The 11,656-nt window shown below is 42.6% G+C and overlaps 1 protein-coding gene and 1 long non-coding RNA gene across 11 annotated transcripts in view; one reads left to right on the forward strand and one right to left on the reverse strand.

Annotated features, from left to right (window-relative positions):
* LOC109117415 overlaps positions 1–9,211 on the forward strand; it is a 19,379-nt gene extending 10,168 nt beyond the window's left edge. Inside the window, exons 2-3 of the long non-coding RNA XR_002024724.2 lie at positions 3,565–3,739; positions 8,441–9,211. This is a non-coding gene — a long non-coding RNA (uncharacterized LOC109117415). The remainder of the gene's footprint in view (positions 1–3,564; positions 3,740–8,440) is intronic.
* The window catches only part of Mphosph9 (M-phase phosphoprotein 9), a 58,598-nt gene that overhangs the window by 5,382 nt on the left and 41,560 nt on the right, over positions 1–11,656 (reverse strand). For 7 of the 10 annotated variants that reach the window (XM_010604332.3, XM_010604330.3, XM_010604328.2 and 4 more), the window contains 8 exons: positions 9,676–9,777; positions 7,664–7,798; positions 5,458–5,633; positions 4,036–4,182; positions 3,253–3,373; positions 2,323–2,426; positions 1,175–1,422; positions 805–873 (listed from right to left, as the gene is read on the reverse strand). In XM_010604332.3, coding sequence (XP_010602634.1) covers positions 805–873; positions 1,175–1,422; positions 2,323–2,426; positions 3,253–3,373; positions 4,036–4,182; positions 5,458–5,633; positions 7,664–7,798; positions 9,676–9,777 — 1,102 coding nt within the window. Of the gene's footprint in view, positions 1–804; positions 874–1,174; positions 1,423–2,322; positions 2,427–3,252; positions 3,374–4,035; positions 4,183–5,457; positions 5,634–7,663; positions 7,799–9,675; positions 9,778–11,656 lie in introns of those variants that run through there. The other 3 variants (XM_010604329.2, XM_010604333.3, XM_010604334.3) reach the window with 3 other exon arrangements.

The following is an 11,656-nucleotide window of genomic DNA, read 5'->3' on the forward strand; positions in this document are numbered from 1 at the left end:
AAACCCAACCCCCCCAAAAAAAAAAAAAAAAAAAAAAAAAAAATCAGCAAACAACAAAAAGACAACACGAGCATGAATTTAACAATGTACAATCTAGCTGCATGACTGGAATTCCAGCACTCAGGAAGCTGAAGCAAGAGGACTGCCAAGAGTTCAAGGCCAGCCTGGACCGAATCTCAAAGAACACAAACAAACAAACAATCTGCAATCTGTTCAAAGGTTCATTGTGGATGAGGGCTATGCTGCTCCACGGGGAGCACTTGTCTATCTTTACAAGGCCCTGGTTTAATCCCTAGGCATGGCAAAACAAAAATAAAACACACAAGAAAGAAAAACAGGGCCGGGGTTGGAGCCACCACCTGACTTGCAAGTACAAGGACCTGAGTTCAATCCCTGGTACAAAAAAAAAAAAAAAAGCAAAAGAAAAAGAAAAACATACTGCCATTTTCTCTCAAATTACAATGACATGAACATCATCTTGTTGAAGTCTAAAGGTAAAGTTAGAAAAAAAAAAAGACACACCACAATGTTGGACTGGGGATTTAGCTCAGTGGTGCCGGCCCCTTCCTCGCAGGCTCAATTCGATCCCCAGTACCAAAAAATAAAAAGTAGTTTTTATTCCTGCAGACTAGCATACAGTCATGAAATAACTACAACCACCAAAGCCTCCTACAAAGGTTCTGACCCCAGGCAGCCTTAGTTCTGCTTCTAAGCAGCGCACCATGACTTTACAGCCCCCCTGGATGAAAGGATGCTGACCGGCACCAAGCCCTACAGCAGACCCAAGCTACAGCATTTCTTCACCTGGTTCAATCTCGTCTGCAGCGTGACTCTTCCTCCAGGAGAAGGCATTCGGCTTAGGGCTGCCTCAATCTGTTAAAAAGGGCAAAAACAAATTTAAATAAAAACAAAAGAATTCGAACTACCCGCAGGGAGGGTTATGACACAGACTGGAAAGAAAAGATTTCAGCTCAGTATTTTCTTGTTCGTTTTGGCTTCACCTAGTTCCCTCTGTCATCTGTTGCAAGGACAACTGGGCTTGTGAATTTCTGTTGCAGCTTTGGGCCTCATGGCCCCATCCTGGGACAGGTTTAACTCAACAACCCTCTTCTAACTACTTTTCAGACATAAGCATAAGTTCAGAAAAAGATTTTTAAATTTTTGTTTGTTTTACCTGGTCTTTTTCTTTCGTAAGTTCATCAAAAAATCGCTCCGTTTCAGCTAGTGTCCTAATTTTCGCTGTATATTCAAAATCATTACTCTGTGGTGTCACTGAAACAGGCTTACACTGCTCATAGCTAACTGACGTATTCTTCTCCGAGGCTGGTCGCATAGAAACTGTTTTCACTCCATTCGGCAAGGGTTCAGGAGAAGAGCTATGACTAGCACAGCTGTCGATGGCTTTTTCTGAAATACTTTTTTCTGTCAGAAAGGAAAGAAATGTCTTATCAACCTTCCCAATGGGTGATGATTTTATATATATATTATTATGTGTGTGTTGTGTGTGAATGTTTATATACATGTTTATGTATATTTTTATATACATATTTATGCTATCCGATTTCACTTTCTGGAAATAGCTATTATATGGCCCAAAAAAGTAATGAAGAGAGATAAAATAATCAACTATATTTATTCAGTGCTTTTCTCCAAGGAATTCTTTGCCTTTAAGTTTGACAACCTTCATAACTTCCCTAAATGACCTTAAGCAAAATTTATATAAATGTAATTAAACTTTAAGCAAAAGAATCAAAAGAAAAAAGAAGTTTAAAGACTAAACTCATCACAAGCAGGAGACATACACCAACACTAAAGTTACCGTGTTGAGGGCCCAGCCAAGTAATTTGCATACATTACCTTACAACTTTACTCCAAATTTGATGCAAATAGAAAAAAGATTACCCAAAAGTCAAAGCTGCTTATAAATTACAGAGCTTAAAAGGAAAGGGACTAGCCAAAAAGTATAGCTCTGGTAATGAAACACTGACGTTGTCCGTGCCTCAGTTTCCCAACTTTTCAATGAGAGTAACAGTAGTGACATAACAAGAAGCATTGCAAATGCTCACTTCAGAGGCTTCAGAGTGGAAAAGTATTTAAGCATAGAATGCTCTAAGATAATATCTAGGACCTTGAAAAGATACCAGAATCTCAAAAAAAAAGGACTATTATCATAATTAGGACATGGGTGGTGGTGCACACCTGTGATCCCAGCACTCAGGAGGTTGAGGCTGGAGAATAGCTTCTAACTCAAGGCCAGCCTGGGCTACACAGGGAGACCCTGTCTCAAAAATAAGAACAATAATAATTTTTAGGAAAATATACCTTCTGAATCATTTAGAGGAAGAAACTGCAGCTGCTTTCTTGGATTGGGTCGTTCCAATGTGGACACAGGAACAGTATCTAAATCATCCAAAAGTATATCAAATCTAGTGAATGAAGCAAGTTACTTGTGAGAAAAAGTGTTAACTGATTTTCCCTAGCTTCACTAGTATGATGAACTGGCATCCAGCTAGCTCACATATTTACATATTTTCTTAAAAGAAAGCTGGTCATGATTTTCTAAAATGAAATGTCTATTTTCTAACACAAAATTACATCATATTCACATACTAGAGAATTAAATCAAGTGCCTACATGTTGTCCTTGCACCTTTAAGAAGCAGGATAGGTATCAGTACCCCCATTTTACAGAAAGGAGACTGTGCCATGAGCCCCCAAGAGCTTGAGGGAACGGGGTCTAGAACCAGGAGCAAGGCCCTCGCGCCACAGCAATGAGGTCCCTTCAGAGGACCATGCTCTCCAGGGCCAGCAAGACCTGTGCGGTGCCAATGCCACAGCTATGCGCCCAGCGTCCTGCACAAATGACTCCAAGGTTTCCCCAGTCGTGAACCTTTACAAGAAAACACAGGACCACCATCCGACATCCAAAAGCAGGACAGGTGCTGAGACAGTATTTAAAATCTAGTAGTGAAAGTTTACGTAGTTAAAAACTGTTTTCATATATTGCACTACTTTGTTTTTCATATGATATTCATGTAAATAACTTAAATATAGAGTTCCCACTGATAATCTGAAAAATTAGTGATAGCTAGATGCAGAAATCAACATTAAAAAATCAATAATATAGTAGAGGAAGGGGACAAGAATTAAGGTGTGTTCATGTTTCCCATGACGAGTGTGAGCATTATGTACTCTAAACACTAATTAAAAAGTCAGTAATATATATTAGATTCTGCATTTTTAGAGAACTTACCGAATTTGACTGCTTTCATTTTTGCTAAGTAGATGACTAAATCCTGGGGACAGATTCTCTTTAGGGGATCGCTTTGGACTGTAAGCCATCGTCACAGGTGTTAACATTATCTCTCTTTTCGCTAGAGAAGAAAACAGAGGAAATATTCTTTTCCTTCTCTGCATCATATGCTGTACTGGAGGACAGTTGTGCAGTAGAGAACTCACCCCTTATTTTAAAAGGAACATAATTTCACCATAAAGCTACAGGTAAACCTGCTGGTGTTTTATACACCAGACTAGTTTCAGCACTGACTGAAAACTGGTTTTTCAGGATTTCAGAAGTGGACCGGAAGCTAGAAGGAAGCAACAGTGCTCTCGCAAACACTCCCAGGCTGCTGTGAGAGCGGGTAATGAAAGCACAGAAACCGAACACTTGTGCTTTCAAACAAACCTGCACTTGGCTGAAGAGAAAAGGCAGCTGATGCCGAGTGGCTGGGGTGAGACAGGTAAGAAACACCTTCTCTTTTCTGACTAGCGTGAACTGTCTGATTAATGTCTAATTAGTAGCTGGCTATTCTCAAAAATTCTGAAGTGGTTTTACTTCCAAACAATTTACTAGACACGCAGAAACATCTGGCTTTAGCTCATGGAGATGTCTTAGGTTTGTAGTATCCAACAGTCAGACAGCTGTCCTCAGTGAATGAGAAAAACTGTGTAGGAGGCCGCACTCAAGGCTGCTCCACCAGAGGCAGCATGAGGGCTCACGCGTTGCTCAGCCTGAGATGACACAGCGGACTCTTACTTGGAGTGCTGGACTTGCGATTGGAAGGTGGCAAAGATGATGATCTCTGGGAGGCAGGATTCTGTCTCTTTTGTCTCTGTTGGGCCCATTTCTCTGGGGAATGACTTGTGTTGCCTGAGGACTCAGTTTGCCGAGGATGCACTAATTCTGTAACAGACAAATGCCAAACAAATCAAAACAGGGCTGGGGATTTAGCTCAGGGGTGCCTCGCAAGTGCAAGGTCCAGAGTTTGTTCCCCGGCACCCCCCCCCAAAAAACCCCAAATCAAAAGAAATCCGGGGCCGGGGATTTAGCTCAGCAGTTCACTGGCCTGCCTTGCAAGCGCAAGGACCCAAGTTCAATCCCCGGTACCCTCCCCCCCAAAAAAAGAAATCTGGCTTCAGTTGCTTGCCTTTATTACATGTCACACCACACAAGGGTCTGCTCAGGGTTTTGTGGTTTTGGGTTTTGGTTTTTTTTTTTTTGGTTTTTTTGAGACAGGGTCTCACTATGTAGTTGAGACTGACCTGGAACCCATTTTGTATCCCAGGCTGGTCTTGAACTCACAGTGATCCTCCTGCCTCAGCTTCCCAGAGTGCTAGGATCGCAAGCATGCATGACCACACCTGGCTCAAAGCATTTCTTCTCATCATCAAGCCTGCAGTTATTATTTGCAAATGCACATTATAAAGATAAAAATGCGAAGAAAAATGTGGGAGTTTATAATGAATTAACAGCGGCTTCCTGTTTACATTTGAAGCACTGAAGGTGATTTGTCAGGAGTTTATTTTTAGGCAACAGGTTACTAATTTATTTACTAGGAGACTGTGCTGTGCAGCTGAAACGCCAGAGATTCTAGGACATGTGCAACACAGTACACAGATCCCTCTTGTCCTTTTCACAGATGCTCAAAGACCAAGAAAAAGAGGAAAAATAGGAAATGTTAACACCTCACTTTACGAACATCAGAAGTCTGTCACAAGGACAAACTGATGTAACATTTTTCAAATATCCTTAAGAATACCACAGAAGCTGTTGTAATAATCAATGTAATATGCAATTTGCTTTGTATAAAAGGTACATGTTATGTATGCCAGGACTGTGATTTTTTTTTTTGGGGGGGGGTCTTTGAGACAGGGTCTCACTATGTAGTTGAGACTGACCTGGAACTCACTATGTAGCCCAGGCTGGTCTCAAACTCACAGCGATCCTCCTGCCTCAGCCTCCCAAGTGCTGGGATTACAGGCATGCGCCACTATGCCCTGCAGACTGTGATAAATTATTAACTAGGGGATTCAATTATCTATGAAATGGGCTAACGCAGCAGTAGCATAAATTAAACTGTATTACATTATCTGAGGAATTTAATTTTTAGGAGTCAATATAAGTGCGGAAGGAGAGAAGATTCCTCTCTGTTTATATAAAGAAGGAATAAATACTTACTGCTTGAGGTATCCTCTTTCTCTGTCTGTGTGCCCCAATTTTTAAATAGTCTTTCTTCATCAAGTTCTTTTAAAGCTTTCATGATTGGTGTGTCTGAAGTCTCTCTTTGTTTTTTAATCAATAAGCATGTTGGTGAACTTGCAGGGGAAGAATTCTTTTCCAGAGGAGAATGATACCTTTAATAAAAATTGTAATTGTAAGTGCTACTGACTATATGGGCTCTGCCTGCCAACATAAAATGAAAGCCCTGATCTTGGGTGACGGCATTTGGAGGCACTAGGGGGTGAACAGGAAGGATTAGGGTCATGACAATGAAGCCTCCACCATGGAATTAATGTCCTTATAAAAAAAGCAGGGCTGGGGTCTGGGCACTTAGCTCAGTGGTGCCGCCACCTGCCTCACAAGCACAAGGACCCAAGTTCGATCCCTGATACCCCTCCAAAAAAAGAAGGGCAGGGATTTAGCTCAGTGCTACCATGCCGGCCTAGCAAGCAAAAGGTCCTGAATTTGATCCCTGATACCAAGAAAGAAAAAGGAAGCTGATCTTGGTGATGGGCACCTGTGGTCTCAGCTACTCAGGAGGCTGAGGCAGGAAGAACAAAATTCAATCAAGGCTAGACTGGGCAGCTTTAGCAAGATCCTGTTTCAAAAAAACAAGTGGGGGGCTGGGGGTTGGCTCAGTGGTTCTGCTGCTTGTGTTGCAAGCACAGGGGCCTGAGTTCGAACCCCAGTACAGAAAAAAAAAAGTGGGGTTGGGGATGTTAGCTCAGTAATAAAGTGCCCCTGAGTTTCATTCACAGTACAGCAAGAAAAAGAGGAAAACAGAACAAAAAATCAGCATACTTTTTCTGCCACATGCCAAGATAGGCCACATTAGGGAACACTTAGAAAGAGGCTCATCTTAAGAATCTGATGAGCTGGGCATGGTGGTGCACACCTGTAATCCCAGCACTCAGGATGCTGAGGGAAGAGGATCACTTTGAGTCAGAGACCAGCCTGGGCTACATAGTGAGTTCCAGGTCAGTCTCAACTACGTAGTGAGACCCTGTCTCAAAAAACCAAAAAAGAATCTGATAATTGAGCTGGGGATTTAGCTCAGTGGCACCACACCTACCTTGAAATTTCAGGTCCTGAGTTTGATTCCCGGTACCAAAAACAAAACAAAACAAAAAATAGAATCTGATGGTGCAGGCAAAGTGATCCTGCCTTGCAGACTCTACAACTGGAGAAATACAGTGTTGTTGAACCACCCAGGCTATGGTAATTTGTTACGGCCAACCAAGCTAAGACACACAGTTTACTAGGATTGTTAGGGAACTGACAGGAGAGTTGACAATTAATATTCCACAATGAATATGCACGATTTACAAGGCAAATAATTAAAACTGAAGCCGCAGATAGGAAACCAGTGCTTCTCAGTCCTTTTAACATCCTAGCATATTATATTTGTTGGCCTGTTGTTTACATTTGTTTGTTTTAGTTTCTTGAGACAGGGTCTTGCTATGTAGTTCAGGCTGGCTTCACACTCATGGCAATCCTCCTGCCTCAGCCTCTCCAGTGCAAGGACTACAGACACACACCATCTTGCCCAGCCAGAAATACTGTATTTGTATGGAACACTGGAGCACAGGTCTGAGGTAACTCATGGGGACTTGGGTGACTCTCAGGAAAGGATCATCATGTCACCCTAACTGCGGGCCACACTGTGTTCCTGAGCACAGGTGAGGCTTCTCTGAGAGCCACCTAAGTAAAACATCTTAAGCACATTAGTGTCTCAAACTAAAACAGAAACCCTAGCTGGCACAGCAATGCCAGTTCTCTGGGAGGCTGAAGCAGGAGGATCAGAAGTTCATACCCAGCCTTAGCAAGACCTCGTCTCAAAATAAAACACATTTTTAAAAAGGGGGTAGAAGGTGGAATGCACCTCAGCACAAAGGCTCGAGGTTCAATTCCCCAGCACCATTAAAAAAAAAATGTCCTCAAAATTAAGACCTTACAGAACCAAAGAGAGAGCTCTTGGGTGAGGATGTGGCTATGTGGTAGAAAATTTGCCTAGCCTGCTCCAGACTGTGGGTTTATCTCCAGCACTGCAAAACACAAAACGAAGTAAGAGACATGGCCTTTTCTATCTTCCTGAACATTGAAGGCACCTGAACCACTAAAAAAGCAGAGCACTCCTAGCCAGGCCCCTCAGTGGCTGTCTTACCCAGGGCCACAGGGCCCCTCCAGCGGCCCCTCCGGCTTCCCGTCCTGGGTGTTCAGCGGCTGGCCAGTGAAGATGGAGTACTCCGCACCCGGGGTCAGCCACTTCCTCCTGCTGACATCTGAGGTCGCTAGTGTGCTATTGGGATGAGAAATGTTCTGGTCTTGCACTTCAATTTAGACCTGCTTTCAGGCAGTATTTACACATTTGCACGGTAACTCAAAATCATATGCAGTAATCTATATATTTTAGATACACAAATTCTACTTCACAGTTTTAAGACTGAACTGAACTGTTATTTTTGGTTTCCATTGCTTCTGAATATTCCCAAATTGCTGTCAAGATCCAGTGCTCGCCAGGCACCATGGCACACACCTGTAATCCGGCAGGCTGAGGCAGGACTACAAGTTCAAGGCCAGCCTGAACTACATAGTGAGATCCTGCCTCAAAAAAGTAAAAATAAAAGACCTGGTCCTCACAGCTCTCCCCAACCCTCAGCTGCCTCCCAGCACCCTCCATACTCTTCCCTCCCCGGACAGAGCTCAGGGGAAGGAGAGGAAGCAGGGCTGCTTTTTTGTTCCTTCAGACCAGCACCTTTCAATACAATCTTGTGCAAAACCAGAAATGTGCTCTCTCTGTGCTGTCCAACATGGCAGCCACCTGTCATGTGGTGCTGCTGAAGGCCTGAACAGTGGCTAGGGAGACTCGAGAGCCACCTTTCATCATCACACGCAGCCATCAGCCTTGCCGTTCTAGACTGTTCTGTCCTCCACGTTTCAGGAAACCTGCTGGCCGAGGGCCACACCTTCCCAGATGGCGAGTTCTGCTCAGCTGGTCCTCTCTAAGCCTGATGCCCTTCAGGAGCTGTCCTGGACTCCTGCGCAGCAGCCAGCCTCTGCTTCCCAGCTGTCCACCTTCAAGGACATTGCTGGCCCCGCCACCACCAGAGATCATGGCCCCTCCAGACACCAGTTCTCCAGATCTCCTCTTCTGTTCCTTTGCTGGCAGCTCAAGCACCACCACAGGGGCCGGCCGCCAGTACAGTCCCTTCCTCATCACCAGCCCCTGCGGGCTTCACTGCTCCCTCTTTATCTGCCTCAAGGCCATACTCATGACTCCCTTACCCTCTCACCCAAGCCCGACATGCTGCAGTGCCCCCACTTCCCGCCTCCACTGCCCCAGCTGAACTTGGCTGGTATCTATTATGTATGTTTATTGTTTTTTTGGTTTTTTTTTTTTTGGTACCAGGGATTGAACTCAGGTCCTTGTGCTTGCAAGGGAGGCCACTGAACCACTGAGCTATATCCCCAGCCCCTGTATGTATGTTTACTGATGGCTGGTTTTAGAGATAATAAATCTGAGTTCCAAAAAAATGTAAATGAATTTGTCTAAGGTCACACAGCCAGGCAGAATCAAGGACAAAACACATTCCAAATTTCCTCATTCTCAACTTGATTCTGCTCTCTTCATTTATGCAAATGCCTCTGTAGCAATTTTTTTCTTCCAGTACAAGGATTGAACTAGGGCCTAATATTCTACCACTGAACAGCATCTGTGGGCCTTTTTATTTTTCAGTTTTTTTGGTATCAGCGATTGAACTCAGGTCCTTGCTCTTGTGAGGCAGGCACTAAGCTAAATCCCTGGCCCCCTTTTTTATTTTTTATTCTGACTCAGAATATCACGAAGTTGCCCAGACTAGCCTCAAATTTGGTGTTTGTTTGTTTGTTTTTTAAATGGATCCAGGTTATTTTTATTTTAACCGATCCACAGAAGGCATTTCTAATTACCAAATCAGTGCCTTGCTTATAGGAGAGGGGCCTCAAATTTGTGATCCTCCTGTCTTAGTCTCCCTAGTAGCTGTACAGGCGCGTACAAGGATCAGTAATTTTTTTATATAATCTAAATTCTGTAAGGATACTTAACTCTGAATTTCTAACAATTTAAACAAAAGAGCTCCTCCCTTTAGAGTGTGCACTTAACTTCTAGCTTTATAGAGATTAAATGAAATAACTTACTTGGCAGGTGAGGGTCTCAAGTGAGTTGTAGAATTATGATGCAGACTTAACATATTTTCATGCTCCACTTGCTTCACTTGAGCTTCAAGTTTTGAAATTGTTCTAATTCAAAAGCAATAAGATAAATTAAGTATATTGCAACAAATTTAAAATATAGCACAACTGCAGTTATTTATTTATTTTTATTCTTTTGATTTTTTTGACACAGGGTCTCGCTGTGTGGTTCAGGCTGGCCTTGAACCCACTATGTAGCCCAAGCTGGCCTCAAACTCACAGCGATTCTCCTGCCTCAGCCTCCTGAGTGCTGGGATTTCTGGTGTGTGCCACCACGCCCAGCATACAAGAAATGCCCTCCTAGAAAAGGCATACAAAAGAGTTACCTCTCTATAAAATCTTTTTTCAAAGTAAATTATCACCACTAAACTTTTAAAAACTGAGCAAAATGAGGGGAAATAAACAGAAAAACAAACATTAGGTTCTACAAGGAGCACTTAGAAAGTGAAACAATAAACAGTATTAAAATAGCAAGTTAAAAAGTCACATAAATTTGACAACAAATAAAAAACATACAGAATATAAATTAAACTATCAAACTGCATTTTGGCATGGTTAATTATTACATACATGTATCCATGCATGCAAAGTATGAGTAACAATTTCACAAAGTAGAAAGCAAGCTTAACTTTCAAAATAAAGCTGTTAAGGGCTGGGAATTTAGCTCAGTGGTGCCTGCCTCACAATTGCAAAGTACCGAGTTTGATCCCTGGTACCAAAAAAAAGTGTGATTTCAAAATAAAGATGTTAAAAAGGACTCCCTAGTAATGAAAAGAAGCAATGGCTAAAATATTCTGAGCAACTCTTTATCTTTCAGCAATCAGCCTCACTCATGCTATATTCAGAATAAAGCCCATTTCAAACCTACCAGCAGAGGACAACTACTCTGACAAGTTAGTGGCTTCCAGGACACTGTGGCCTTCCTTCTGTTCTTCTAAACTTTATGTGCAGCTTCATCACCTTGTCTAACTTTGAACGCTACCTACACTGACACCCTGATACCCGGAAGATTTTACAAGGCTGATGCTTACACCAATCTGATAAGGAAGCTGTCACTAGAATGAATGCTCTAGAGAAAAAGAAGATGAGAAATCAACACGGCTTTTCTGTTCTTCCAACTGCAGTAAAGTTCTAAGTAAGGGTATCACTTATATCCAAATAAAAATATAAAAACATGCTCTAAGCCAAGTAGGTGTTTCTAGTCATTTGTAATGGGGAGCACTTATGACTCTGTTCCTAACCAATTAAGCAAGTCAGGGAAATAATACAGCCTCCAACCCAAATCTGTAAGAAAGTAGGTGAGGAAATCTGTGAGCAGCTCCAAGGTGAAGAATGTTGCACCCTCTACCTCCACCTCAGCCTAGGACTGGGGCAGAACCCAGGGCCTGGCGCACACGAAGCATGTGCTCTGCCAGTGAGTTGCACCTACACTTGCAGTTCTGTCTTCTTTTTGAAGCAAGACTGCTTCTTTTTTATTTCTTTGTTTTTGTTTTTTTTAGGTAGGTTCTTACTATGTAGCCCAGCCTGGCCTAGAACTCGGTAATCCTCCTGCCTCAGCCTCCTGAGTGCTGGAATTGCAGGCAAGGGCCACCACTCCTGGCTTAGGCTGCTTTTTAAAATTCTTTCCAATGAGTACATATCACTCAGATTTTACCTATGCTGAACAAACACATGATGCTTGGGGAGATGCATACCTCCTAGGCATAGCCAACAATTCACTCTAAGCACTTAAAAATCCAGAGCCAGAGGTATAAGGTGTGGGGGTGGTAGACTGCTTACCTAGAGTGAATGAGCTCCTGGGATCTACCTCCAATACCACACAAATGTTAAAAAGAAACAAAAAACTCCTTTGGCTAAAATCAAATGCATGCCAGGCAAAGATTACGATAAAATTACTTCTCACGCTTTTTTTTTTTTTTTTTTTTTT

The sequence above is a fragment of the Fukomys damarensis genome, unplaced genomic scaffold (genome assembly GCF_012274545.1).
Source record: "Fukomys damarensis isolate Sample0158 unplaced genomic scaffold, DMR_v1.0_HiC HiC_scaffold_12, whole genome shotgun sequence".
NCBI classification, from domain to species: Eukaryota; Metazoa; Chordata; class Mammalia; order Rodentia; family Bathyergidae; genus Fukomys; species Fukomys damarensis.